The sequence below is a fragment of the Lampetra planeri genome, chromosome 37, assembly GCF_965212315.1.
Source record: "Lampetra planeri chromosome 37, kcLamPlan1.2.h2, whole genome shotgun sequence".
Classification (NCBI taxonomy): domain Eukaryota; kingdom Metazoa; phylum Chordata; class Hyperoartia; order Petromyzontiformes; family Petromyzontidae; genus Lampetra; species Lampetra planeri.
This window is the reverse complement of record NC_136143.1, coordinates 5,157,397-5,182,348: the sequence shown is the minus strand read 5'-3', so window position 1 is coordinate 5,182,348 and position 24,952 is coordinate 5,157,397. Positions and strand designations below refer to the sequence as shown.

The 24,952-nt window shown below is 49.3% G+C and overlaps 1 protein-coding gene across 1 annotated transcript in view; it reads left to right on the top strand.

Annotated features, from left to right (window-relative positions):
• Positions 1–24,952, top strand: part of LOC144730826 (uncharacterized) — a 58,509-nt gene that overhangs the window by 32,233 nt on the left and 1,324 nt on the right. Inside the window, exons 2-10 of the mRNA XM_078611601.1 lie at positions 3,030–3,254; positions 4,908–5,013; positions 8,246–10,710; positions 11,257–11,332; positions 13,000–13,269; positions 14,896–14,944; positions 15,063–15,200; positions 17,100–17,214; positions 18,572–18,723. Of these exons, the coding sequence (XP_078467727.1) occupies positions 3,033–3,254; positions 4,908–5,013; positions 8,246–10,710; positions 11,257–11,332; positions 13,000–13,269; positions 14,896–14,944; positions 15,063–15,200; positions 17,100–17,214; positions 18,572–18,723 (3,593 nt within the window). The 5' untranslated portion in view covers positions 3,030–3,032. The remainder of the gene's footprint in view (positions 1–3,029; positions 3,255–4,907; positions 5,014–8,245; positions 10,711–11,256; positions 11,333–12,999; positions 13,270–14,895; positions 14,945–15,062; positions 15,201–17,099; positions 17,215–18,571; positions 18,724–24,952) is intronic.

Below are 24,952 nucleotides of genomic sequence, written 5' to 3'. Positions count from 1 at the left end.
ATGACTCTTGACTTCTCATTTTTTTTTGCTGCTGCTGCTGCTGCACATCCATTGCCCGGTTCCCTTTGGAGCGTTGCCACTTCGCGACCGCCGGGAAGAAACGTGCACCAACGTCTATCCAGCGCCAATATATCACATGTCACCGTGAAGACCCTCTGATGGCTATTTTACACCATTTACGGCCGCCTTGTTTGCGTCACAAAGGACGCGTTGGTGGCGAATTCCTCTGAAGGTGTGTGGGGGGGGGATGCTTTATTTGTTTGTTCTTCCCTTCAAAAACGATACGGTAATGTGTCAGACTGCAAGAGTTAATGGTGATGTTCGTGTTCCAATAAAGCCGTGTTAGATTACTCCCGTGTAATCCCCGCGGAGTGAGAAGAGCCGCAAACCCGCAAAGCTTCGCCCTCCCAACAGCTGTCTTTACCCTTCGCTGAGACGTTGCCTAACGCCACGTGTTATGTGGCGTGTTCCCATTGACAACCACTACTCCCGGGGTTTGATTTTGACTGCAGGAAGGACCATTTTTTTTCTCGTTACCACTCCTGCCAAGAAGGGCATTTGAAGGAGCGGGCGGTATCGTGTTTTTTTGGCCTACTCTTCCACGTCGGCTGGACGTCTTGCATAGAGCTGGGAGTACCCACACTTTACCCCACCACACGACGACGAACGCTTGCCGACTGGTCGACTACTTTGGAGCACCCGTTTGTACGACCGGGTGGCCAGAGGCGCGAGGTTGAACCGGCAAACCTCTGGATTGCAGGTCAAGTGTCCTTTACCCATTACGCGACTGCAACACAACCTGCTTAAACTATACAAATAATAGCAACAGTGAAAATAATACAAAATGTCATCGTTTTTAATAGCTTTATCAATCGGGTGCTGGATTGAAGGCTTCCCAACGCTGTTGGTCACGTGGATCGTTTGACCGTGCTTCCACCACGCTGATCAGCGCAGGTTGGTGAAGTAGATTGGGAGGCTCAGACCCAGTTCAGACATCGCTCGCCACTGATGCTAGCCGGGTGGCCATAATAAATAAAACTTATCTTGCAGAGTTCATAGCACTGTTGCGCTGACCCACCGCACCAACAGTCTAAACATGCTAATCGCACCTCCGATTAGCACGGTTGGCTACGTACGGCGCGAGAGAATTCAACGCTACACACACACGCGCACGTGGAACATCTCTCTCATTGACGGTGTGGTTTTCACTCCAGGTGCTGGGGAGCTTCCTCAAGAGCAGAATGGTCTCTGAGGAAGCTCCCAGCACGCGGAGTAAGACGTTGGACGCGGCACCCAGCGACGTTCGGCCCAACCGACCGCGAAAACAAACACACGGTTGCAACCATCGTTTTTCAGCCGTTCAAAAGAAGAGCGTTTTTATTTTGGTCACCTCAACGAACCGAAACAAACAAAACAACGCGCACAGCTGGCACATGTTGTTGAGAGTGGGAGCCTCACATCCAGAAAGGTCGTAAGTTCAGATCCTGGTTGGGGGTTCGGCTCAACCCATCGATCAACTCCTAGGTGGGCTGGTAAAATAAATACCACTTTGTGGGAAGTCAAATCATCTCCTTGCTCAGATGAGCACCGGGCGGGTTTGGCACGGTCATCTCTGTTGGGGGGCCCTCGAGCCATACCATAGCCTGCCATCACTTCCTTTACGAGCGATCTTCTGACATTCTCAAACACCCACGTGGTTTCGGCGCCTCGGGATGCCACTGTGCACGTGGAGGCACGGTGTAAATAATGCAAAGGTGGCATGCGCAATGTTAGTAGACGAGCGGCGTTAAGGCCACCCAGCCACGGTGGGTGCCACCCAAGCGGTCGTGTGAACAGGGAGACACTTTCACATTTTCGTTGTTGCGTTTTTAAATCATTTATATTAAGTTAACTTGCTTGCTTGCGCGATTACGACCGTGCAAATCTTTCGATCGTTTTTGAACCCACTTCCCGTGATCCAATCGAGCCGACATTTTCCACACAGACTCGTTGTGCGTGACAATTAATTTAAGTGAAATTTTTTCCCCAAAATTTTACACTTTTAAGGAATTTGTTTTTATTATATTTAATTACCAATTGCTCAATGGTGGCAGGCAATCATCTGACCCATAGGTGGCAGCCATCTCAAGCCAGAGGACGAGAGGACTCTAGCCGCCACGCCTATAAAGGACTTATAGTGAAAAACTTTGTTTTTACGGGTTAATTTTTTGTCACTTAAAACAGCAAAGTCGAGCGATGCCACGACACTTCATTGCGTCTCGTAGTCACCGCACGAGGAAACGTGAACGTCACGCGGCGCTCGTGTCGATGGTGAAGGGAGTTTGGCCGGTGAAGGAAGTCCATTGCGTGCGTTTCCATTAGGAAGTGGGAGAAATAACTTCGAGATTATTCTCATCAAAACTTCCCCTGTTTTTAATGTTATTATTTAAACAAGTTGAACAACTTATCATTTCCCACGGTGGAATTCCGTCTCTGTAGCAGCCACTTACAGGCAATCGTCTGTTCTGATGTATGCGTTGCTTTTCACGGAAGCATTCTCATCGTAACACATTACAGCAAATTATTCATTAGGGATTCCGCATAACTGTACCGGAAATCATCGCCCCACCCTCAACAGGCAGACGAATGCCCGCTTGCAGACCCCACGTGCTCGGTCGTCTTCTTGTGCCGCACGGGGATAACGGGGGGGGGGGGGGGGGGCTCAACTACCTATTTCAATGGCGGGGGGGGGGGGGCGTTTACCCTGGTTCTGTTTATTATTTCCTGCTTTCCATACGCACGCAATGTGATCTACGGATGAAATGCGCCTCGCAAAATGTGAATTGCTACGTCGTTATCATCATAATGACCTTTTAACCGCTTGTCCAAATAACCTTTCTGTACAAGTCACATTGTTTTTTTTTTTAAACGAGCTCTATTATGAATCCCTTCCGCACCGATTCGTAGACAACGCCGCGCATCGGCAAAGGGAGAAAAAAAACCCCACCCCGTCAAAAAAACGTCCCCGTCCGTCGTTCTCTCGCGCACAGGGAATGGCATCGGTGGTGAGCTCGCTGGTCATCGTCAGCCCGTCGTCGCAGTACCTCGAGCGAAGGGCCATCAGCGGCATCAGCCTGATGCCCTCTCCCAAGCAGGCAGGGTCCTCCTGGCAGGCAGGCGACCGCAGCGACGCCAACAACAACGACGACGACGACAACAACAACAACAAGGGGACATTGGGCGCCACCTGCGACAACAATGGCGCCGACACCCAGGTGTGCCTATCCAGCGCCGGTACCAGGAACGATTTGCAAACGCGACGGTGCTGATTGTTACTGGCCGCTTTGGCAGGTTTTTGAACGTGCGTAGAACCTCTTTGGGAGCCGTGCGTGGCCAACCGCGCTATTTGGAGGTGCGGAGGAAGGAGAGAAAACTAAACACGAAAATCGGTTCTTGAAAACAATTAAATAGAGGTGGAAGCACCCACACTTTACCCCACCACTCACGATCCTGCCAATTAACTTGACCGTGATGTAGCCATCTAAACTGCTCCGTGGACAGATCAGGTGTGGGTGGTGGGGAAGGATTGAAAAAAAAGTTCCATTTGTTTTTTACCTCCGCGCCGGGAGATGGAATCGAATTGGCGACCTCTGGAGTGCAAGTCCAATGTGGATGTTGAACTTATTTCGCACCGTACGTAGCCGACCATGCTAATCGGAGGTGCGGGGTAGGACAACAAACGAAAGAAAAAAAGCATTTAAAGAGAAATGAGTTTAAAATCTAGACGATTTAAAAGCGCATAGCTCCAGTGGCTTCCTAATATCGGAATGAAGAACGTTCCAGACGGTCGCGGAAGCAACCGCAACAGTGCTGGTTGTTACTGGCCGCTTGGCCATTTACGTCTGTACGAATAGCTTCTTTCGCGCCATACGTAGTCAACCGTGCTTTTGGGGCCCCTGTTGAACCGGTGCTCGGCAACTGTGGAACAACAACAAATTTGAAATTCGTTTTTGGGGGGGGGGCCCACATTTCGGTTTGAAAAAAAGTACTCGTGAGTTTAAAGAAGAGATGTAGACGCGAGATAGAGAGATGTTTAGTGAGATGAGAGAAGAGATATCGGCGAGAGCCGCGGACGTGGTGGGATAAAGGAGATGCAGACAAAAATATAGATGCGTAAGATGATAGAAGAGAGGATGCAGACAAGATAGGGACGAGAGAGATTACAATATATACGTAAAATATTTATTAGTGTTCGATTTTGACCTGATAACTTGCGCGTGTTGTTGACTGTTTGTCAGGAATCTTTTCCTTCCTCTCGAGCTACTTGGGGGGGCCCCATGCTTCTTGGTTCTTTCAGTAAAGTCACGTAGAAGCACGGCGCGTGGCGCTGTGCCGCTACTCACGAGGCAGAGGCAGATTTACAGATGTTACAGATATAGCAACACAGACAAAACTTTAATCGAGAAGATGGATTCAGATTGAGCAATCATCGCAAGGACGTGATAAACCACGTCAAGTTTTGACTGCTGTGATTTTCACTCACCCACCCACCCGTGCTGTTTTCGTTGACTAATTAAAGCTCATGGACATGCTGATTTCTCCAGCCCCCACCCGTCCCTGCACCCCACAAACCCTGCCCCCTCTCCCCCCCCCCCCGTGAACTCCTGCAGCCACGACTCTACAAACCTCCCCCCCCCCGTCCCGTGCCTATATAAAGCCACAACAGCAGATTATTCTTTCTCACCTGATGACGGACGCTCATGTTGCGACCGAAACGTCGTGTTCTTTTATTATCTTTTCTTCTACCTACGTTACTTTCCCGAAAGAACAAGAGTATGGATTCCTGCAGTCACGAAAGCTTCAAATCAAGATTGATATTATTTTCTATTTTTACCCCCCCCAACTCTGCGTTGCTTGCCGTTTTTCAGCAGCGGCAGCAGCAGCAGCAGCAGTCGGGAACGTGTGATGGCGAGGCGTCCTCCCCAAGGCTCGACGAACAAGAACGCGTTGAGAATGTGCCGGGGAACGACGCAGGTATTGCCGCCGCGTGGAATGGTCAGCAGCTCCGGCACGTGACGTTCCGTGCATCGCGCGATCCCGCCGTGTCCATAGAGTTGCACGCCCAGCTGCAGTGGCTTTCCGGTTTTTACGAACGAATACGTCGTGAGAAGGTCGCACTCATTACACACGCCAAGTGATTGCCACAAATGAACCACAACACCTCGCTGATCTCGCCAAGGAGCCTAAACCATCACGAGAACTCCGCTCCTCCTCGCAGCAGCGGCTTTTGGCTGCTGGCCATCGAACAAAGATGGTTAACCGCATTGCCCGTGCTTTAAGATGCGCTTCTGTGGCCGTCTGGAATGCTCTTCTGTCCGATCTTAGGAAGCCGCTGGAGCAATGCACTTTAAATCTAGATTTTAAACTCATTTATTCAGAACTGGTTTTTGTGTTTCATTTTTTGTCCTTCCCCCACACCTCCAATTAGCATGGTTGGCGACATACGGTGCGAAAGAAGTTCAACATACAACATACACACTGATCTTGCAATTGAATTAAATGGCAGTTGAAACAAATGGCTAGTTTAATAGTAGGTTTTTACCCTTTTAACTGGTACAAAACTGACACCAGTTAAAAGGGTAAAAACCTACTATTATATTTTGCCACTGGTAAAAGAGATCTCATAGTGTAAATGGCTAGTTTATTCAATGCCACCCCCACCCCACCCCCCTTCCGCAAGTCGTGAGTGGTGGGGGTCGTTAGTGGTGGGGTAAAGTGTGGGTACTCCCATCCTATATTTCATTCCCTTAGAACTACTGTTTGTCTTCAGTTTCTTGTCCTTCCCCCGCACCTCTGATTAGCATGGTTGGCTGCGTGCGGTGCCGAAAGAAGTTCAACGTACACACGTACATCCCGCCAGACCCATCTGGCATGCGTTGGAAGAGTAGGCCAAAGTACCCACCAGAGCTCCCCCTGTAGTGGAGGCGAGTCGGCCGGCAGTACAGCAAAGCAAGCAATGCCGCGGTGAGCCGGGCTGCATCTCCACCCCCTCCCCGCCCGCGTGTGCTGACAGCGCGAGAAAATGTTTAAATGTAATTGGCAAATTAAATCATTGGCGAGTTTCACCGGCTTTTTTTTCCCTTCAGCGCGACTCAAATTGCCACCGACACGCGTAACGAACACAAAATAATGTTGGATGCGCGTATATATATCTTTTTACCTCTCTGCCAATTACCAGTTGGCGATGTCTCGCGATTTAATAACAACCTTTCCCGCATCTATGCTTTTTCCCCATCGCTCTGTGAAACACTGATGTTTCACCACAATAACTTGTGGCTTGCTATAAGCTATATTTACCCAGGGCATTGACAATACTCGTACAGTAATAGTAATGCCAATTAATTTGCAGAGGAAAGTTTCATTGAGACTTTTTTTATTTGTTCAGGAGGGCCCTGCTACATTGGGATGTTTGGCCAATTCTACTAACGGGTGTTTATTTTTTGTCTGATTAGTTTGTCCCGCACCTCCGATTAGCACGGTCGGCGACATACGGGGCGAAATAAGTTCAACATGCAATACATATACGAATACCCAAGGGGATGATGCTCAACACTGCCATCTGCTGTTTACCTCGACAGTCAAAGCCTCACAACACCTGGAAAGCCCTGGTGTTTGCCCATCCAAGTAATAACCAGCCTCAAGCCTGCTCAGCTTCCGAGATCCGACGAGTTCGGATGCATTCATGGCACTTTGCGAGTAAACAAACGTCAATGAACCGATCACAGCTAAAGAGACAATCCCCATGGGTATACTGCATTGACACTCCTGTCATGAAAATCAAACTGGAATGCAAACAATGTATATTTATAGTATTAACACGTAGGCTTTCGCGACCAATATCATCCAAAATGGAGGTTTTGATGGGTTAGATCGCGTAAATCTATAAATGTGTCGTAAAACCCGCCACCACCCGACAGCCAACTAGTAAGGGTTGTCACGTAAACAGAACATGCTAATTCGTCACTAGTACAGCACTAGTGTGTAGTGTATAGTGTAGTGTATAGTGTAGTGTACTAGTACAGCACACCGGTGTGTTGGAAAGCCAAGCCACGACATTTACAATCTGAGTACGACGCTTTGCCAGTAATGATAACCAGCTTCATCAGGCGACAGTCAGATTACTAGTTGGCTGTTTCGGGTGGTGGCGGGTTTAATGACGCATTTATATATATTTACGTGATCTAACCCAACAAACCTCTTCATGTATTTTATGGTACTTTGAATGCGGGATGCTGCCGTGTGTGTCGTCGTCAGTACACTGGACTTGCGATCTAGATGGCGGCTCTGGTCGTTTGCCTGGCGCGGCCGGTGAAACGCTGGCGCAAGTTTCTATAACTCCCCCCACCTTCCCCTTCAACCTCAGTTCTGTCCACCCAGGTCACATCTGATGTTTGGTGGGGTTAAATTGTGGGCACTCTCCCACCTCTTCCGAAATATCTGCCCACCGGGGGTGGGGGGGAGGGGGAAGAGTAGGCCAAACATCCGAGGAGGCCCCCCACCCGCCCTTGCCGGCAGTCGCGCGGACCAGCGATTGCAGGGCCGCGCTTATCCACCCCCTCGAACCGTCGATCTCGCGCGGCTTTGATTGGCGAACGGGGGCGGCTAAGCAATGCGCGGCAAGCTTAGCAGGGGGGGCCCTTTCAGGGCTCCGCAGATTGCTCGCAGACTTTCCTCCCCCATCACGCCACGTGAGACTCCGCGTTGCGTTGCCTTTCGCCGTGAGGTTTTACTTGCTGGGGGAGAGGCTGTTTTTCCGAGAAAAAATATTTATATCGCCCAAGCCGGGCCCTCGGGGGGACTCATCAGAAGTCGTCTGTCACCACCTCCCACTGGAAAGTTCGAATACTTGCGAGCTCGCCACTGAGCGATTGCGTCGGCCGTCGCCACTGTGTTAGCTGCGCCTCGCACGTAACTCCGGCGGGCGGGACATCCTTCCGCACTACTTTGCTGACTGTGCATGGACCCGTTGTCGGAATCGTTATTTAGACTGGAGGAATCCGATGAGCTAAAAAGCTTTTTTCCACAGATGTCCATTATGCGTTGCCGTGGAGCAATATGGGTAATAGCATATGTGTGCCTCCACGTGATAATTAAAAAAATATTTTTAGTCTTTCAGCCTTTTGGCCTTTCCAATGGATGACGTACAATTTTTATAAATGTGTTCCTCTCTAAACTCCGTCACCTATGACCCCTCTCTCTGCAACAGATGGACACAACGAGACACAGGCAAAGCCGGTGGCGGCAGTGGCATCAGCATCAGTGGCAGCACCGTCGACAGCGGCGGCACCAGCGGCACCGACGGCCGCGAGCTCCGACCTCCAAGCTCCATCGCCTCTATCTCCCGGCACCAGCTACACGGTGCAGAAGAAGATCACTCTACGTTCCGCGCACGGCACGCCGCGGGTCCAGCCCGGCGCGCGCTGCAGCTCCGAGTCCGTGACGCTCTTCCTGCGCAGCGGCAGCGGCGCCGGCACGAGCGTCGCCGGAGCCGCCGCCGTCGCCGCCGTCGTCACCGGGACGCCTCAGGCAGCGCGTCGCGACGTGGAGCCGCTCCCCGCCAGCGCCGCGTCGCGCAGCCGGAGCGGAGGCCGGAGAGACGGTGAGCGGCACGGCGGCGTCGCGGGCAAGAAAGACGACGGCGGTAGTGGTGGTGACGACGACGACGACGATGACGCCGCCGGGCGACGGGAAGAGGATGGACACACGGCGGTGGCAGCTGCGGCGCGGTGCAACGCCGCCGCAAGAGACGGCGGCGGTCGCATGCAGGCAAGAGGAGTCGCGGTCGGGCAGGGAGATCGCGTGGGCCACGCGGAGACCGCCCCGGCGCGCGTGTGGGAGGGTGACGGGCGGTCGGCCGATGGCGCAGAGGCAGCCGCCGGCTCGCTGCCGGGCCACGCGGGCGACACCGCGGGTACACCGGGTGACGGTGTTGCCGCGTGCGCGAGGGCAACAGTCGGGACTGGCGACGAGAGCGACGCCGCCGGTGTGCCAGAGCGCGACGTGGCAAAAAGCGCCGCCTGTTGTGCGGAAGCTGCAAGAGAAGCCACTGTTTTCGCGAAATCGGACACGTTTAACGACAACCGCAACAACAACAACAGCAGCGGTAGCAGCAGCAGCATCTATTTTTCATCAGAAATATCTCACATCGGGCACCAATATCATCCTCCAATGCCTTTTTCGGGGACGGCTCTATCAAGGGACAACAAAACGGACCACGTTCCAAGCCTTAATCATTCCAGATCCGCTGCCAGGATAACACTAAGTTCCTGTCATGCCACCAGCGCCGTTACCACGATGTTCGGAGCGCAAACCGTCAGCACCTGCGCGCACAATTTCCAGACCCCCCAGGAACGAGACTGCCGAGATTTCGTTGCCCAATTTGAGCGTCTCTGCAGGAGTCTTGAGGGGCAGCCAACGGCAGAGGAGTGGTCAACCGAGAGCGCCGGCAGACCCGCTCTCACCGCGGTGCAAAACTCCTCCGAGACGCGGCCTGCTGCGCTTTCCCCGGACGGAAAATATGCAATCGGTGGAATGCTTCCTCCCGATTCGCCATCTGCGCGCATTCCCAATGACGCTGGGCTGGCCCACGGTGCCATCACGTGGCCTTTGGCCAGCAGCGAAAGTCGCTGTCACGAAGTCGCGGCGAACGGCGAAGAGCGACGGGCGCCGAGCGACGGCCACGACGCGGGTCCGCCGTCGCCGACGCACCGCGACGATTTCCAACATTCAAAGCCGGCGGAGCCGGCGAATGATGCCGAGCCCTCGGAGGGCGAGGAGGCGCGCACGCGTACGCCTTCTGGCGAGCGTACAATCACCGTCGGAGAAAGCCAAGGGGGCAAATGCACGCTGACAGACACGGCTACGCCTAATGAATTCCCTCTTACAAAAGGTCACGAAAGGTCACCGCCGGCGGAGCATCTCCTCTCCCCGTTGCCAGATCCCACCGCCCCAGAAGCGAAACGGCAACGCGCGGACAGAACGGAGCTCGCTCAGGCAAGCTCCGTGGACGTTGGCGAGCCACCCTTGTGCGGCCCGCAGTACCGGGGCGAGGAGAGGGACGACGAGGAAGCATCCCCGGGTCGACGGCAATCCGAGCTGACGGCGCCATCTACGGCGACGAGGGGTCGCGACGAGGTGCTCGCGAGCGCGACCCCTCCGGCTGGCGGGCGGCCGTCTCGTGAGACAGTCGAGGAAGGTCTCGAAAGTCTGCCTGCGGAGAAGGACCGGTTGAGTGGTGGACGCGGGGCGGGGGAGCTGGCAGAACGGCTCGGGGTTGCCTTTGCGGAGAAGGAACGGTTGAAAGGTGGACGTAATGCCGAGGAGACGGAGGAAAGGATCAAAATTCCCTTCACAGAGAAGCAATGGGGGAGAGTTGAACACGAGGCTGAGGAGTCGGAGGAAAAGCTCCAATTTCGCGTTGCACAGGAGGATTGGTTCAAGGGTGGACACAGCTCTGAGGAGCGAGAGAAAAGGACGGAGAAGGACGCGTTGACTGGTGGACATTGGACCGTGGTGGAGTCACATCATGAAAGCAGCAGCAGCAGCCACAGCAGCAGGAGCATAACCGTCGAGGCTGAACGATCGGCTCGACTGGACGTGTGGGGGAATGACGCAGAGCCCCAGGGAGATGGCGGAGACAAGCGCAGAGACAAGGAGGCGCTCTGGGACCTGGTGGGTAGCAAAGCCGGCAGAGGAATGTTCTCACGTGATCCGTGCGTGTGTGTTTGCCGTTCACTGGAACAGAGATTTAACATACTGTGGCTCTTTAAAAAATTAAAAAAGGTCTATTTTTGTAAATTGTCCACAATTTTATCTCCGAATGTGCTATCGGCATCTTGTCACGAAGGGTCGATTTTGGTCTCTTGCAGAGCAGCGCGACCCTTCGTGTTAGACAATGATCCGTGGAAGTGAATATCACAGAGCTACCTCTGAGGTCCCTTCAGGTTGACCTCTGGATCTACACAGTAGAGGGTTGCACTTTCCCACCCGCTATGCATTATGAGAGTAATGTCCGTCGCATTGCCGCCTCACCCAATATTGCAATTCTCAGAGCTCGGATTTAGCCAAAGAAAGTTGCGGAGACGCAGGCTACCGACCCCTGATCCAACGTACATCGATTTGTTCGCCGCTAATGATACAGTACGAGTCACGCTGCTTCGCCACTCGCGACGTTTATTCTCTCCGCGCTCTACCGCCCCCGCCACCGCCCCGACGCAGCTCCATCGAACCGGCGACGTGAACGAGCGCAGGAGGATCCGTGCCGCCATGCGGGACGTGGGCCGGGAATCGCGAGGTGAGTTTACCGAACGCCAGGGCCACGCTGAGGAGGGTCACGGAAGAGTGTGCGTGCTTATTTTGTTGGTAAAGCTATGGTGGTGAGATGTTAATTACCTTGCCTGGTATGCAAGAGGTTGTGGGTTCCATCCCGACCCTTACGCCTGTAGATTTGGGCGCTGCACATCTCTCTCCTTCTCTTTCCCCGTGGTTGCGTGGATTTTTTCTCCGGGTCCTCCGTTTTTTCCCCTCCAAATTTACAATCACCGTGCGTTGGGAGTATTTTGCTGATGTAAATTTCGACATAAGCCACTTCGTTGAGCTATCATTTGTGGCAAGGTCATTTCTGAAAAAGAGCTACGTAGTTCAGTGGTCCTTACCTGGTAACATAAAAAAAATGTTCCCAAGCAAGGCTGTGAATTATTTAAAAGTGAATCTGAAAACAAGGTCTACAAAAAGGCTTTCGTGACTGTTGATTAATGTTTTATTCATTGTTCCGTACAATTATTCAGGACCTTGCGCTGACAAATCCAATTCCGAAATTAAAGCGTTTAAATTGGGAGGAGAAATAACAAAGCTCCCCATTATTACATTTCCGCTGCAGACTATTATTTTTATCCCCGGTTCAATCAGTGAAGCGTACCAACTCTTTATCTATTACACAGTCAATATTTCTTACAACCTTGCTCAATTCAAGGGACGCGTTAACTCCGATCAGCGACTGCGTTGATAGTGCTGATTGCCGCTGGCTTCTTGCCGTTTTGCTACCGTACATGGGGCCTGTGCTCAGCGATGTGAATAATAATAATAAAATAAAATCTTCACTTTTGACGCTGATGACATTTCATGAAAATGCCACGCAACTCGCGCCATTTTGAGGCGACAAACCACGCTTAATTTCAGGCTTATTATTGCCGCATGGACCGCTGTTAATGGACTTTTTTTTAGTCATCGCCTTCGTCTAATTAAGGAAAACCTTTGAAAATGTATATTCTCAGGTTTTTTCGGTAAAGTCATGTAGGTAAAAACATTAAAATTAATGAAAGTAAAATAAAACAAAACAAAAATAAAAAAAATAGTGAATTTTATTTTTATTATTATTTTTATTTTTATTATTATTTTTATTATTTTTGTTTTGTTTTTTATTTTATTTTACTTTCATTAATTTTAATGTTTTTACCTACGTGACTTTACCGAAAAAACCTGAGAATATGAATCATTGCAGTCACGAAAGCTTCAAATCTAGAATTTGAAAATGTAAACGAGACTCAGGCCTTGGATCCATTCGGTCGTTATCTCAGCCGACGACGGCAGTCAAACATTCAGTCCGGTATTCGTTATTAAATGTTGGCGTGAGGGGCGTGAAATTCTGCGCGCCCTTTATTTTTCACGTCGCCCAAATATAGCTGAACACCAACATTTTTTTTTTGACATCTTCCTTGGTGCACTGCTGTCTCTCATAAATTAAGTAAATTATCTTAGTTTGCATCTTTAGTCACACTTATTCATAGCGTATCGTCATTGTCGGTCACGTTGTCGTCGTTCGTGGGCAGTCATCGTGTTAAATAATTTCATCCACTCACAATCGTTGATTCAAATACAAGAAAACTCGTCACTGGTTTCCCTCACGAAATCAAACAACCGGGTGCCAAGAAATGTTAAGACGTCGTCGTGTTGTCCCATCAGCCACGCGGTCCCCAGCGACCGACAAGCGAGCAACGGAAGAGCGACGTGACCGAGGAGACAAGCTCTCGCTTGCCCACTTGGCAAGCTCCTTGGGCACCCCTCTCTCTGGACTGGCGCGTTCGGCCAGCGCACTGGCCTGGCGCGGCGGTGTCGGCGCTCACCTGGGGAGTCCGATGGCCGACATCGGCCCCCTCCATCGCCGTCCCTGCCTTAGCGCCGTGCACGAAACGCCCCGAAGCCTTGGGCAGGCCCGGACAAGAAGCCTAAGAGGTAGCAGCAGTGTTGGGGTGACCGCGCACGGCATATTGGGGAACGACATGGTCACCTCCATCAAGGAAATCTAAACAGGTGGTTCTCAACCCTCGGGGTCTTCCAGGCGGGCGCAGGCTGTGGCGTGGGTACCGTGCAGAATACATTTTGAATGAGCACAAACCCACTTGACAATCACCTCTACGGGAAGGACCCGGCATCGCTGAAACCGTGGCTGTCACTCGGCAAACATAAACTATGCTCCTTTCGTTTGGAGATTTAAAAGGGCAACAAAGATATTGCTAAATGCGCACCCCTCGGGACTTGGCCTACACGGCGCACCACAGAGGCGTGCCTTCGCTGGCGCCGTGTGTTTGTAACGTGGTTTTCACGCCGAGACTGACAAGATGTCAATACCCGAACTGATTAACTTCAGTCTCATCGGTTTGAGTAGAGCTCTTAAGAGGGTCTTCAAACAAAAGGTGCCAGAACCGCTGAGATGCTCGGTTTGAATTGTGGCGAGATGTTAACTACCTCAGCTGGTATGCAGGAGGTCGTGGGTTCGATCCCAACCATGACGCCTGTATATTTAGATTTTGCATGTCTCTCTCTTCCCGTGGTCGCGTGAATTTTCTCCGGATTCTCCGGTGTTTTCCTATAATTTGGCTGCTATAGATTTCCACATGATAAGCCACTTCGTGTGAGCTATCGTTTGTGGGCAGGTCGCTTCTGAAAAAGAGCTACATAGTTCAGTGGGCCTTACCTGGTAAAATAAAAAGTTTAGAGTTGATTTTATGGAATTCAGCATCATTTTTCAAATTGGCAGAAACCAATGCACTATGAAGCTCTTTTTCACCGATGTTCAGTTTGGGCGGATCTCAGGCGCCTGTGATTAAACCGGCTTCTCAAGCGTAGCCAGTTGATGTTGTTGGCTTGCTCATCAATGACTTTACAAAGCGTCGTGGTAAATTGGTTCATCGCTCAATGTGGCTACATTTAAGTAGAAAGACATGAATTAGATTTGAGTGTCACGTGACAAAACATTTCTGTCTGCGACAGTGTGCGCGGGAAAGTGGGCTACCTAGCGTGTCAATAGAAAAGGGACATCGGAAGGTTTTTGAGATGTAGTTCTGTGATGTCTCCTTCATCGCGCCTTTCTCTAGCACAAGATGACGCACTGCTCTGCGAGTCTTCCACATGGATACTTCATCTCATGCCATGACACTGATCGAGCAGAATCATTATAAATTCATGATAACACACAAAAACCAATTAAAATAGTCATTTCAAATAGCCTATAAACACCATCCAATAGCAAACAAGGCAAAGCGATTTTCAGCTCAAATGAGCACTGAGGCTGCGCTCATCTGCAATTAAAAGCCCTGAGCCAGAGCAGGACATTCCACATTGCTATGATGGGTGCAAGTATAACCCTATGGGACAACCGCCATTGACTTTTGCACAAAGGAGGCGCTCGTTTTATCGATGCCGAGTGTGTGAGCCGACTCTTCCCGACCCGGATGTGAACCCGCAACGTTTCGAATTGCGAGCCGCTCGGCTCCAGCGCTGACCCGCTCGGGGCTGTAAAGCTGGAAGGCGACAGAAAAACATGTTTAACGCTGCCGTGACCTTTGTTCATTTTTACAGGCGAGTCGCCAAGTGGAAGCCACACGAAGCAGTCTGCGACTGTTGACGGGTAAGAACCCGGCGATGCTGAGGAACGCGCCGCGTACATTTGTTCGTGAGTCGCCGCGCCGCTCACGTTTGTTTTCACGCCGAGTCAATATTCTCGCGGACTTTTGTTTTTCCCAAAGTGCTTCGCGCGGTTGGGACTCATGGCGTCATCAGCGTGGCGACCAAACGACGAAGCCGGAGCAATCGTCCTGCGGCGGCACGAACGCGAGTCCTCTCGGCTGCCGGGCGCAGGGCCCTCCTGGAAGGAAGGATGGCAGGTGCGGTTGCGATGGCTGCCCTTGCTAAGGGTTCCCACTTGTTTGGGTCTCATCGGCAGCATTGGGCCTGTTTAAAAATAAACTTAAACAAATTAACATGCTGCATGTCATTTGACTAAATTCAGGCTCTGAAAATTGAAATTTTGTTTTGTGCCTTGGTAAAAATTGGTTTTGTTAAGGTCAATGCCTCTGTTCACAGGAGTTTTCCTTCCTTTCAATTGCATTTTTTCACACGTTCCGTGGCCCCTGTGCGAAGATGCAAGAATAAAAAGAAGCCCTGTGGATAGGGGCATGTAACCAGGGTTTAATGTCAATCAGATCCATCCATGTCAGCGACCACCATTGTCCAGTATTATCTCTGTCTTGGCTATGGCTGTTGGCTAAGTCACGTTGCATCTACTCGAATTTATCAGCAACTCTGAAAATATGTATGTGCCCGGCACACCACGTCCAGTATTATCTCTTGCTATGGCTATGGCTGTGCCTACGAGTCACGTGCCACCTACTGCAGTCTACCAGCGACCCCCCCAGAAACAAATATATATGTTCAATGAGAATCTAAGCCCTGGGATGCTTCCAAAGGTTTGGATTTCATTTATATCCGTGTATATTTTAGTGCCTATACTTGGTGTGAAATTCACAAGGATTGATTGGACTTCGCAAAAATTACCTGGCACTGGGAGTCAGTACCGGGCCTGGTGGGACGTTAGAGGCCAAATTTGGTACTGACCTCTCCACCACCACCACCACCACTCAAGTGTCCCATGCCGTCATTGCAAGCGGGCTCATTAGTTGCCACCACCTCAGCTATTCAACAGGGCTTACGAAATAAGAGTGATTTGCCTTTTTTTGGAAACGGCCCTGGATAATTCAAATTAAACACTTTCTGCACACGTTGAGAAAACCCGTCACAGCTGAAGCATGCGTGCAACTCTGGACACAAATAGAAATAAGGGGCCGTCCATAAATGACGTCACGCACCTAGGGGGGGGGGGGGGTGGTCAGATTTTTGTGACGATGTGTGACGAGGGGGGGGGGGTCAAAAATCGTCCAAAATTGCGTGACGTCATTTACGGACGGCCCCTAATTCACGCAGAGGTGCAACTACTCGCATCCGTATGTCTCGCGTGCGTGTCATGTGACCACCACATTGCCACATGCATTGCTTTCAGCCTTGTTTAGACCACCAGCTCCGATGAGCCGAAGGTGTGGCTGTGTTATTATTTAGAGAGCATTGCACGTGCATTGGGGTCACGTGACACAGACGCAAGACATTATGGGGGATCGTGGATTTGTCGTGTTTTTGTTTATATTCGCTGAGCACAGGCCAAAAACGTCACATGGCCAGTAACATAGAGCACGATAAAAACATGCAATAGATAAAGAGTTGACACGTTTCTTGAATTGAGCGAGGTTATTTGTTATGTTAAGCCTTTCCCGTTTCGAGATGACTGCAAGTTGCAGGGTGGGTCCCATTCACTGCCGAATCTCGGAATGCACAAGCAGCTCAGTGTTAACTTTATTTAGAAGGGCATAGCGCTGTTGTTTTTAAAAAATAATGTGCTCACCGCAGAGAACTGTAGAGACACGACCATACTCTACGATAGCTGGCATCAAACTGTGCCACACACCCTCCCGCATGGCCCTGATAAAGTTATTTTATTTGATTAAGTTATTTTATAAAGTTATTTTATTTGAGTTTTCCTTCAGCACTCGGAAGAAAAACTGATGACGTACACGTATACGTATGTCTGTAGATTGTGAACACACCTGTTGTGTGTCTTTGTTACTTAAACGGCGCCGTACCTCGCTCGGTAACTCGTGCCACCGTCATCGTCGCTGTGACGTCGTTGTGACGTCGTTGTGACGTCGTTGTGACGTCGACGCACTTCGCCGCAGACTCGGGCCCGGCGGCCAGGGAACACCGCTCCAGCGCTCGGCCAGCGTGATGTCTCCCGGCAACGTGATGCAGCTGACGCTCGAGTGGTGCAAGACGCGCACGGAGAACTATGCGGTGGGTAGCCCATAGCTCTGTTCCACGCTGGTGTCCGTCTCTCTCTCTCTCTGCGCCAGCCTCGATGCGTTACCCGGCCAATAGCGTCACGAGTGTGGGGACCGGGGGGTGCCTTTGCAAACCCCCCTTATGGCCAAAGCTATGAGTTGGGATCTCCTTGACAACCACCACGAGATTTAAATTTCGATTTAAAGCTTTCGTGACTGCAGGGATTCATATTCTTGGATCTTTCGGTAAAGTCACGTAGAAGGGAAATAATAAAAACAAAACATAATACAATTCTCACGACGTTTCGGCCACAACACAAGCAGCCGTCAGGTGAAGAACAATAGGACGCTGTCTTTCCGACAGCTCTGTTCTTCACCTGAGGACGGCTGCTTGTGTTTTGGCCGAAACGTTGTGAGAATTTCATAATGTTTTGTTTTTATTATTTTATTATTTCCCTTCTACGTGACTTTACTGAAAGATCCAAGAATATAACCACCACGAGATATGTTTGTAACAACAGTGTAAACGAACTAAAACTTATTGAAACCGTGGTTTAAATGTAGATTTCACCAAAATGCTTTCATTTAGTTCCACGTTGAATTTTAACTTAATAAGAGCAGTCACGTAACATTGCAAAGAGGTAATATGGAGCTGTAGTGGCTGAATTTTGCGAAGACGGAGAATCCTAACGGCATTAAATGTTCGCGACCCTGAGTGTCACGATGTGATTAAGAGGAGGCCGTGACATGTTATAGCCTAAGTGCGACCGTGCGAGACAAATCAAATATTGGGGCCCCACCTGACCAATTGCCGCACCCCCTGAGCTGACGATGCAGTTACTGCGCCACTGGTAGTCCCGCGTTCAGCCTCGGTTGTTATTGCGTCAAAAAGCCACTGCAAACTGATGATTGGTTTTTTACCCTTCTATCTGGCAACAAAACTGACACCTTTTTTACAAGGAGTCATGTTTGCATAGACCACAATACCTGCAGCCATAATGCAAACAAAAAACATAACTCTGATAATATATGCACTGTCCTTGAAGTTGATTGGTCCACACCTGAGACAGCTTTCCTTAGAGCCTAGTCTCACATGGGTTGGACCAGATGACGCCAAAAGGCGCACAACTCAAAGACAATGCACCATCAGAGTGGACCAATCAACTTCAAGGACAGTGCATATATTATCAGAGTTATGTTTTTTGTTTGCATTATGGCTGCAGGTATTGTGGTCTATGCAAACATGACTCCTTGTAAAAAAAGGTGTCAGTTTTGTTGCCAGATAGAAGGGTAAAAAAACAATTATCATATTTTTAACTGGCAAATGAGGTTCCAATGATGCCAACGCAAACTGTCGCCGTCGTCCACAGAACGTGAGCGTCAGGAACTTCTCGTCCAGCTGGTGTGACGGCATGGCGTTCTGCGCCCTCGTGCACAGCTACTTCCCGGAGGCGTTCGACTTCTCCGAGCTGAGTCCGCAGAACCCGCGGCACAACTTCCAGCTCGCCTTCACCTGCGCCGAGTGAGTGCCGCGCTCCTCCTAGCAATTGACTCGCGAACAAGGATGTAACTGCGCCGCGGTGGCGAGACGGTTAACTACCTCGCCCGGTATACAGGAGGTCGTGGGGTTCTTGAAGCTGTACTTTCCCTCGAACGTCCCCTCCCATTGTGCTCTGCCCTTTTCTAACTTTCCAGTCCCCCTTTCTCGAATGTTCCCTCACTGTATTTCCCTTAGCCAATCCCTATCCTTCCCCTCGAACGGATCCCAACCGTCACCTCTGGGCTCCACTCTGTTTCCCGCCTATTCTCATTCGAAACCTTTTCCTCCAATCACTTCAAAAGCCTGCCTGCCGACCAATCCCTGCGGAGGCCTCTTTCAGCCAATCGGAGACCTTCGTCTATCTTTGAATAACCGTTAGGCTGCACGTTGTCTTGGGGATATTTTCGGTCATTACACATACACCTAATCGTTTACGTGAGAAGAAATTATATTCGAGAAGAGTTAATTGAACCCTTGCAGCCATTGCGGGGTGATACAATGCATCGCATGAACAACATTGTTGAATGCAATTCCAACTCCACATTGTGACAATTCATCGAATAGCAAGGGGGAGTGAATCGTTTAGGCCAGGGGTCTGCAACCTTTAAGACATAAAGAGCCACTTGGACCCGTTTCCGAAGGAAAAAATAAACTGGGAGCCGCAAAACCATTGCAACATTTAAAACAAATATAACACTGCATATATTGTTTCTTACCTTATTGCTATATACAGGATCGTGCAGTCAGCTGTCAATCTGAATAAAAAAAGGACTTTTTCACTTAACAATGTAAAATATATTTTTGCAAATTAATAGCTAAATTACCTGGTTAATGGGATTTTTGCTCCTGAACCTCAGTGCACAGTGTCTGCACATCAGGGCTGTAAGACGTCACCTTCATTTTCACACAGGCTTGCAAGCTGTCATCTGTGAGGCGTGATCGATGTTTGTTTTTAATATAGTTCATGTTGGAGAAGACCTGCTCACATACATATGTGGAGCCGAAGATCGACAGGACTCCAAATGCATACTTTTTCATGTTTATATAAGTGTTGGGGATGGCATTCCATGTTTCGAATACAAGTTTGTCCTGTTTGGGAAGGTTTTCAATATCACTCCATTTATGATTCTGAGCCAGAATGGCCTTCTGACGGGCAACATCCTCAAGAGTAGCGGTCAAGCATTTGAACTTGGACACCCATATATCTTTGTCGGCTATATCGACCAGTTCCATCTCAAGATCAGGTTGACTTACACCTGCAAATGCAGTCATATTCAATAGGGATGGATCGATCGCCAGGGGAGTGACAGGGAAGGATAATGTCGTTTTTTCCTCTCTGAACTCACAGAATCGTTTCCCAAACGAACTTTGCATTGTGGTGATTGCAGACTTGAAATATTCCAAATTTATCGTATCATGACTTTGTTTGAACTCTCTCAAAGAGGGAAAGTGAGACAGTGTACCTCTCTGTAAATCTTTGACAAACACTGTCAACTTGCGCTCGAATGCCAAAACCTCCTCCAGCATGTGCAGGGCTGTGCCACCTTTCCCCTGAAGGGTTGTATTTAGCGTGTTTAGATGTGTTGTCATGTCTACCATAAAATGTAATTTTTCCAGCCACTCTGGCTGTTCCAGCTCAGCAAAGGTGAGCTCTTTGCTGCCCGGGAAGGTTTTTACTTCTTCCAAACATGTGACAAAGCAACGGCAACGTTATTGCCTGTCACCGGGCGGGCAGTGTGGAGCTGAGCGGCGACCTGTCAGCAGCGGCAACGCCAGAGCAGGTGTCACAGTGCGCCTCCTCCCCTCGCTAGCATCCGCCCCGGAGCCGCGGTCAAGGTTCAAAAGAGCCGCATGCGGCTCCGGAGCCGCAGGTTGCCGACCCCTGGTTTAGGCCAACTTACGACAATTCACACGACTCACCCGTTCATTCAGTAAGTCACAGACGTCTGTAAGTATTCAGACTGCGTTCTTTTTGTTACTATTCTTTTAGCCCCCCCCTCTCGATACGTTCCATTCATTGGCTACCACATTCTGATAAGCTCCCCCCCTCTCCTCCCCCTTAACTTGTATTTAAGAACTTGAATCTTGGAATCCCTGCCTCACTTGATACAGCAAATCTGGCTGTGACGGTCCCACCTGATGACGGAGACTTGTGTTGCCTCCGAAACGTGGTGGTTTTTTATTATTTTATTTTCATTAATTTTAATTTCATTTTTTTATCTACGTGACTTTACCGAAAAAACTAAGAGTATGAATCCTTGCAGTCACGAAAGCTTCAAATCAGGAATTAATATTCTTGAATGGTAGTTTGTCAGCTGTTCCAAACTGTTGAAAGTTGCATTTTATTGTGGTTAGGAGGATTTCTGGGCACCAGCGGCCAAAGTGAAAATTAAAATATATTTTTTACAAACTCTACCTGGGGGTATTGTAAAAATTACAGCAACAGGTGGCAACGCACTGACATTCGGAGTAAATTGGAAGAAAAAAAAGTGTAAATTAACCGTGAAAGATTAAACAGGGGGAAAGAAATGCTTAATTAAAAAAGAACTATAATTGCCAAACTATATTATTTTTTTATTCTTCGGGTCTTTCGGTAAAGCCACGTAGATAAAACAAATAATAAAAATAATAACAAATATCACACTATTTGTTATTATTTTATAATAATAAAAATAATAACAATATCACACTATTTGTTATTATTTTAATTCTTTTTTATTATTTGTTCTATCTACGTGGCTTTACCGACAGACCCAAAGAAGATGAATTCCTGCAGTCACGGAAGCTTTATGTCAAGATTTATATTAATTCTTGCAACGTAATTGAACAAGGAAGAAAAAGCATGCACACACACACGCGTATGGGTTACATGCGTTCGTCTGTAGAAATATGACATTCACCACATCACCATCGAAATCATCATCGACGTGACACAAACCGAGTGTAGGTCACGATGAGACCATGGGCCTCGGATATCGGCCTTGCCAAGGAGGGTGCACCTCAGCCGGTAGAGCCAGCACACCGAGGGGGTGTCTAACTAGTGCCGGTTTGTGTTTCCCATTGATCAAGTTGGCTTCTTTTCAATAGGGCAACTTCCAAAAACAACAATTAACTTACGGCCACAACTTGATTTGAATGATATATATATTGTCAACTGTATCGAAGTTTTTGTTTTTATGTTTAATGATGGTATGGAGCGTTGGGTAGCAGATGTGCCCAAAAAAGATTTACTGGACTATAGCAACACAACATTGTACTAATTTGAGGTCATACTTCATTCTTTTTTTTTACCAGAGTTATCATGCATCCCTTGCCCCATTACAGACAGACAGCTATGCATAACCACTTTAAACTTCAGTCGGATGGCATTAAAAAAAAGACATTACATTGATTTACTAAATTATTATTTTACAAAGTGAATCTTTAAAAAAACCCGTTATAATTAAGGATAATTTAATGTACCGGCCTTGGCTTTAGACCTCTGATTACCCCTGTTGTGGAGCCCTGTCCAATTAAATCATTTGTTTGGTGTCACAACCTCTGCATTCAATAATCTATAAATGTTCAGCATTCTTAATTCTGTATTGATCGCGGGGGGGGGGGTCAAGCACAACCTAGAGCCTTAGACGAATGAGCATCGCACAACCATCCATTATGATCTCAAACTACAACGTGCTGTTGTTTTTCAACAAACTTCCCCCACGACCACAGTAAAAGATGAAGGCGCAGCCCTGCAATTTCTTGCTGACGCCACTGCTGCCGGAAGGGCCTCCACGAGAGCGAGCTTGGGAGCCCTAGAGATGCCCCTCTGGGTGGTGGGGGGAGGGACATTTTGGCCTACTCTTCCACACTACCCACTCCTTACCAAACAAATACAAAGATCCCCCGTATAGCATTAGCAGGCTGTTGGGGCAAGTGCTGTTAGTTAGCACCTATGAAGGCGGGCACGGCACACGAGGGGGTGGGTGGCCAGCACCACGCCCGGCCGCCTTTGTCTCCCACTCCTTATGACATTGCTGGTCTGCTGGATCGACAGTAGCGGGGGGGGGGGGGAGGGATTAAGAAACAGCCATCGTTTCAACTGCCACGCTGAGAGATCGAACCGTCAGCCTCTCGATTGAAAGTCCAGGGTACTAACCACGACACGGCTGTGGCAGCTTCCCATAGATACAGAACTGTAGTAGCAATGATAACAACAATTATACTCAGGCCAATTATCAAACAACGCCTGAGCCAGTCGCGACACTTTATTTCCGGGAGGTTTCCTGCATTTTTGACGTTTGGGCAATACCATGAACCGAGATGGCTTAGCTACGCGTGGGGAAGAAGTCGAGTCACCCCCCCAGAGAAACCCACGGCTCGTGTGAGGGGGGCTAACACACTCAACCGTGGGTGGCCCGTCCGTTACGGCACACACATCAGCGGCGCCCCCGGCAGCACGGCCCACCCTTCAGCGTCGGGCGTCCGATATTTGCACCGCTGTAATTTTGTTTTTAACCAGCGGTCACATTCCCCTTCGCTTTGTCGGGTTTTCAAAGGCCACGGACAGGGAATACCGAAGCAGCAGAAACACACGTTGTTGTGTTCTTAGGGGCCCGATTTTGATGACTCTCGCTCGCTCGCTCCCACATGGCAGAGGTTGCAAATGGGTTTTGATTCCTTACCCGTACCCATACCCGGCCGCACCAGGGTCACAAACGGGTACCCGTACCGGCCGGGTACGGGTACCCGTATGCTACCCGTACCCTACCCGAAATGAGTGACAAACGGTTACTCACCAGTGACTCACGGCCTACCGGTACCAGTACCCGGCCGCACCAGGGTCGTAAACGGGTACCCGTACCCGGCCGGGTACGGGTAGCCGGGTATCGCGTAGGGTACGGGTATCGGGTACCCGGTTGCGACCTCTGCCACATGACTAAATCACGTTCCCGGGGTTCGACCAAAGTAACCTAAAAAAACGACGGAGACGAGACGACTACCCCTACCACAGACAGAAGCATGGCCATGACAACAGCAAGACGTAGACTGAGATCATTTAGTCGTGTTGTGAGAGACTTCAGCGCCAAACATGGCAACTGCCTATATACATGTGTGTGTGTGTACTCTCGATATCCTGATAGTGGCGTTGTCTTTGTGCTGTTTGCCTTTTGGCGTCCTCTGGTCTAACACCGTTTGAGACTAGGCTCTAAAGAAAGCTGTCTCTGGTGTGGACCAATCAGTTTCAAAGACAATGCATCATCATATACTACCAGAGCACGTTCACCACAAGGATACGTGGTCTATGCAGACATGCTTCCTTGAAAAATGTTTCTGTTTGGTAGTTTAACATCTTAACACAACTGTTTAATTTCCAGAAAGGGTAACACCCATTCTTATATTTTGATACTGGCAAGGGAGGTCCAATTATGTTGTGGTTTCACTCTTCAACACACCGGTGGGCTAAAGTAGTGAACTATTTGTCCTTTGTCAACGTGACACTTTTTGGCTGATTGGCCGTGTCGGGTGGTGGAGGGTTACGACACATTTATAAATAACGCGAACTAACCCAAAAACGTTTATTATGAATAATATTGGTCGCGAAAGCCTACGTGTTAACCAGGTCCCATTATGTGTGTACTGTACGCATAGCCAGTGCTGTATAAATGATTACTCGAGTTCGCCGATTGGCCCACTCGCCCCAGCGTGTAATAACGAAGGGTGCCCTAAATGTTTGACTGCTTTCGCCAAGCAGACGCAGGGACAAAGTAAATGGGATCTAATTCTAATCTAATTCTAATCTAATTCTAATCTCATTTATATTTATAGAGGCGCCTTCACTCAAGGCGCTCTATAATCCAGAAACTTACGCCTTGGCTAAGGATGATTTAGGGTTTATTGATTTCAGCGGGAAGGGTCAAATAATAACAACAACTTTCGACAAATTTTGCCTCAAATGGCATCGTTATTACGGTAGTTATATCGATATATATTTTAAACACATATTTGCTAAACACAGACCCAAAAGGCCACATGAAACCTCCACACAGAGACTTCCCAAGCAATCTAAAACTAAACTAAACGAATGTATTTTACCAGGTAAGGTCCACTGAGCTATGTAGCTCTTTTTCAGAAGCGACCTGGCCACAAATGATAGCGCAACGAAGTGGCTTATCACGTGGAAATGTATAGCAGCCAAACGCCCTAAACGCGGGATGTTGATTCTAAACAT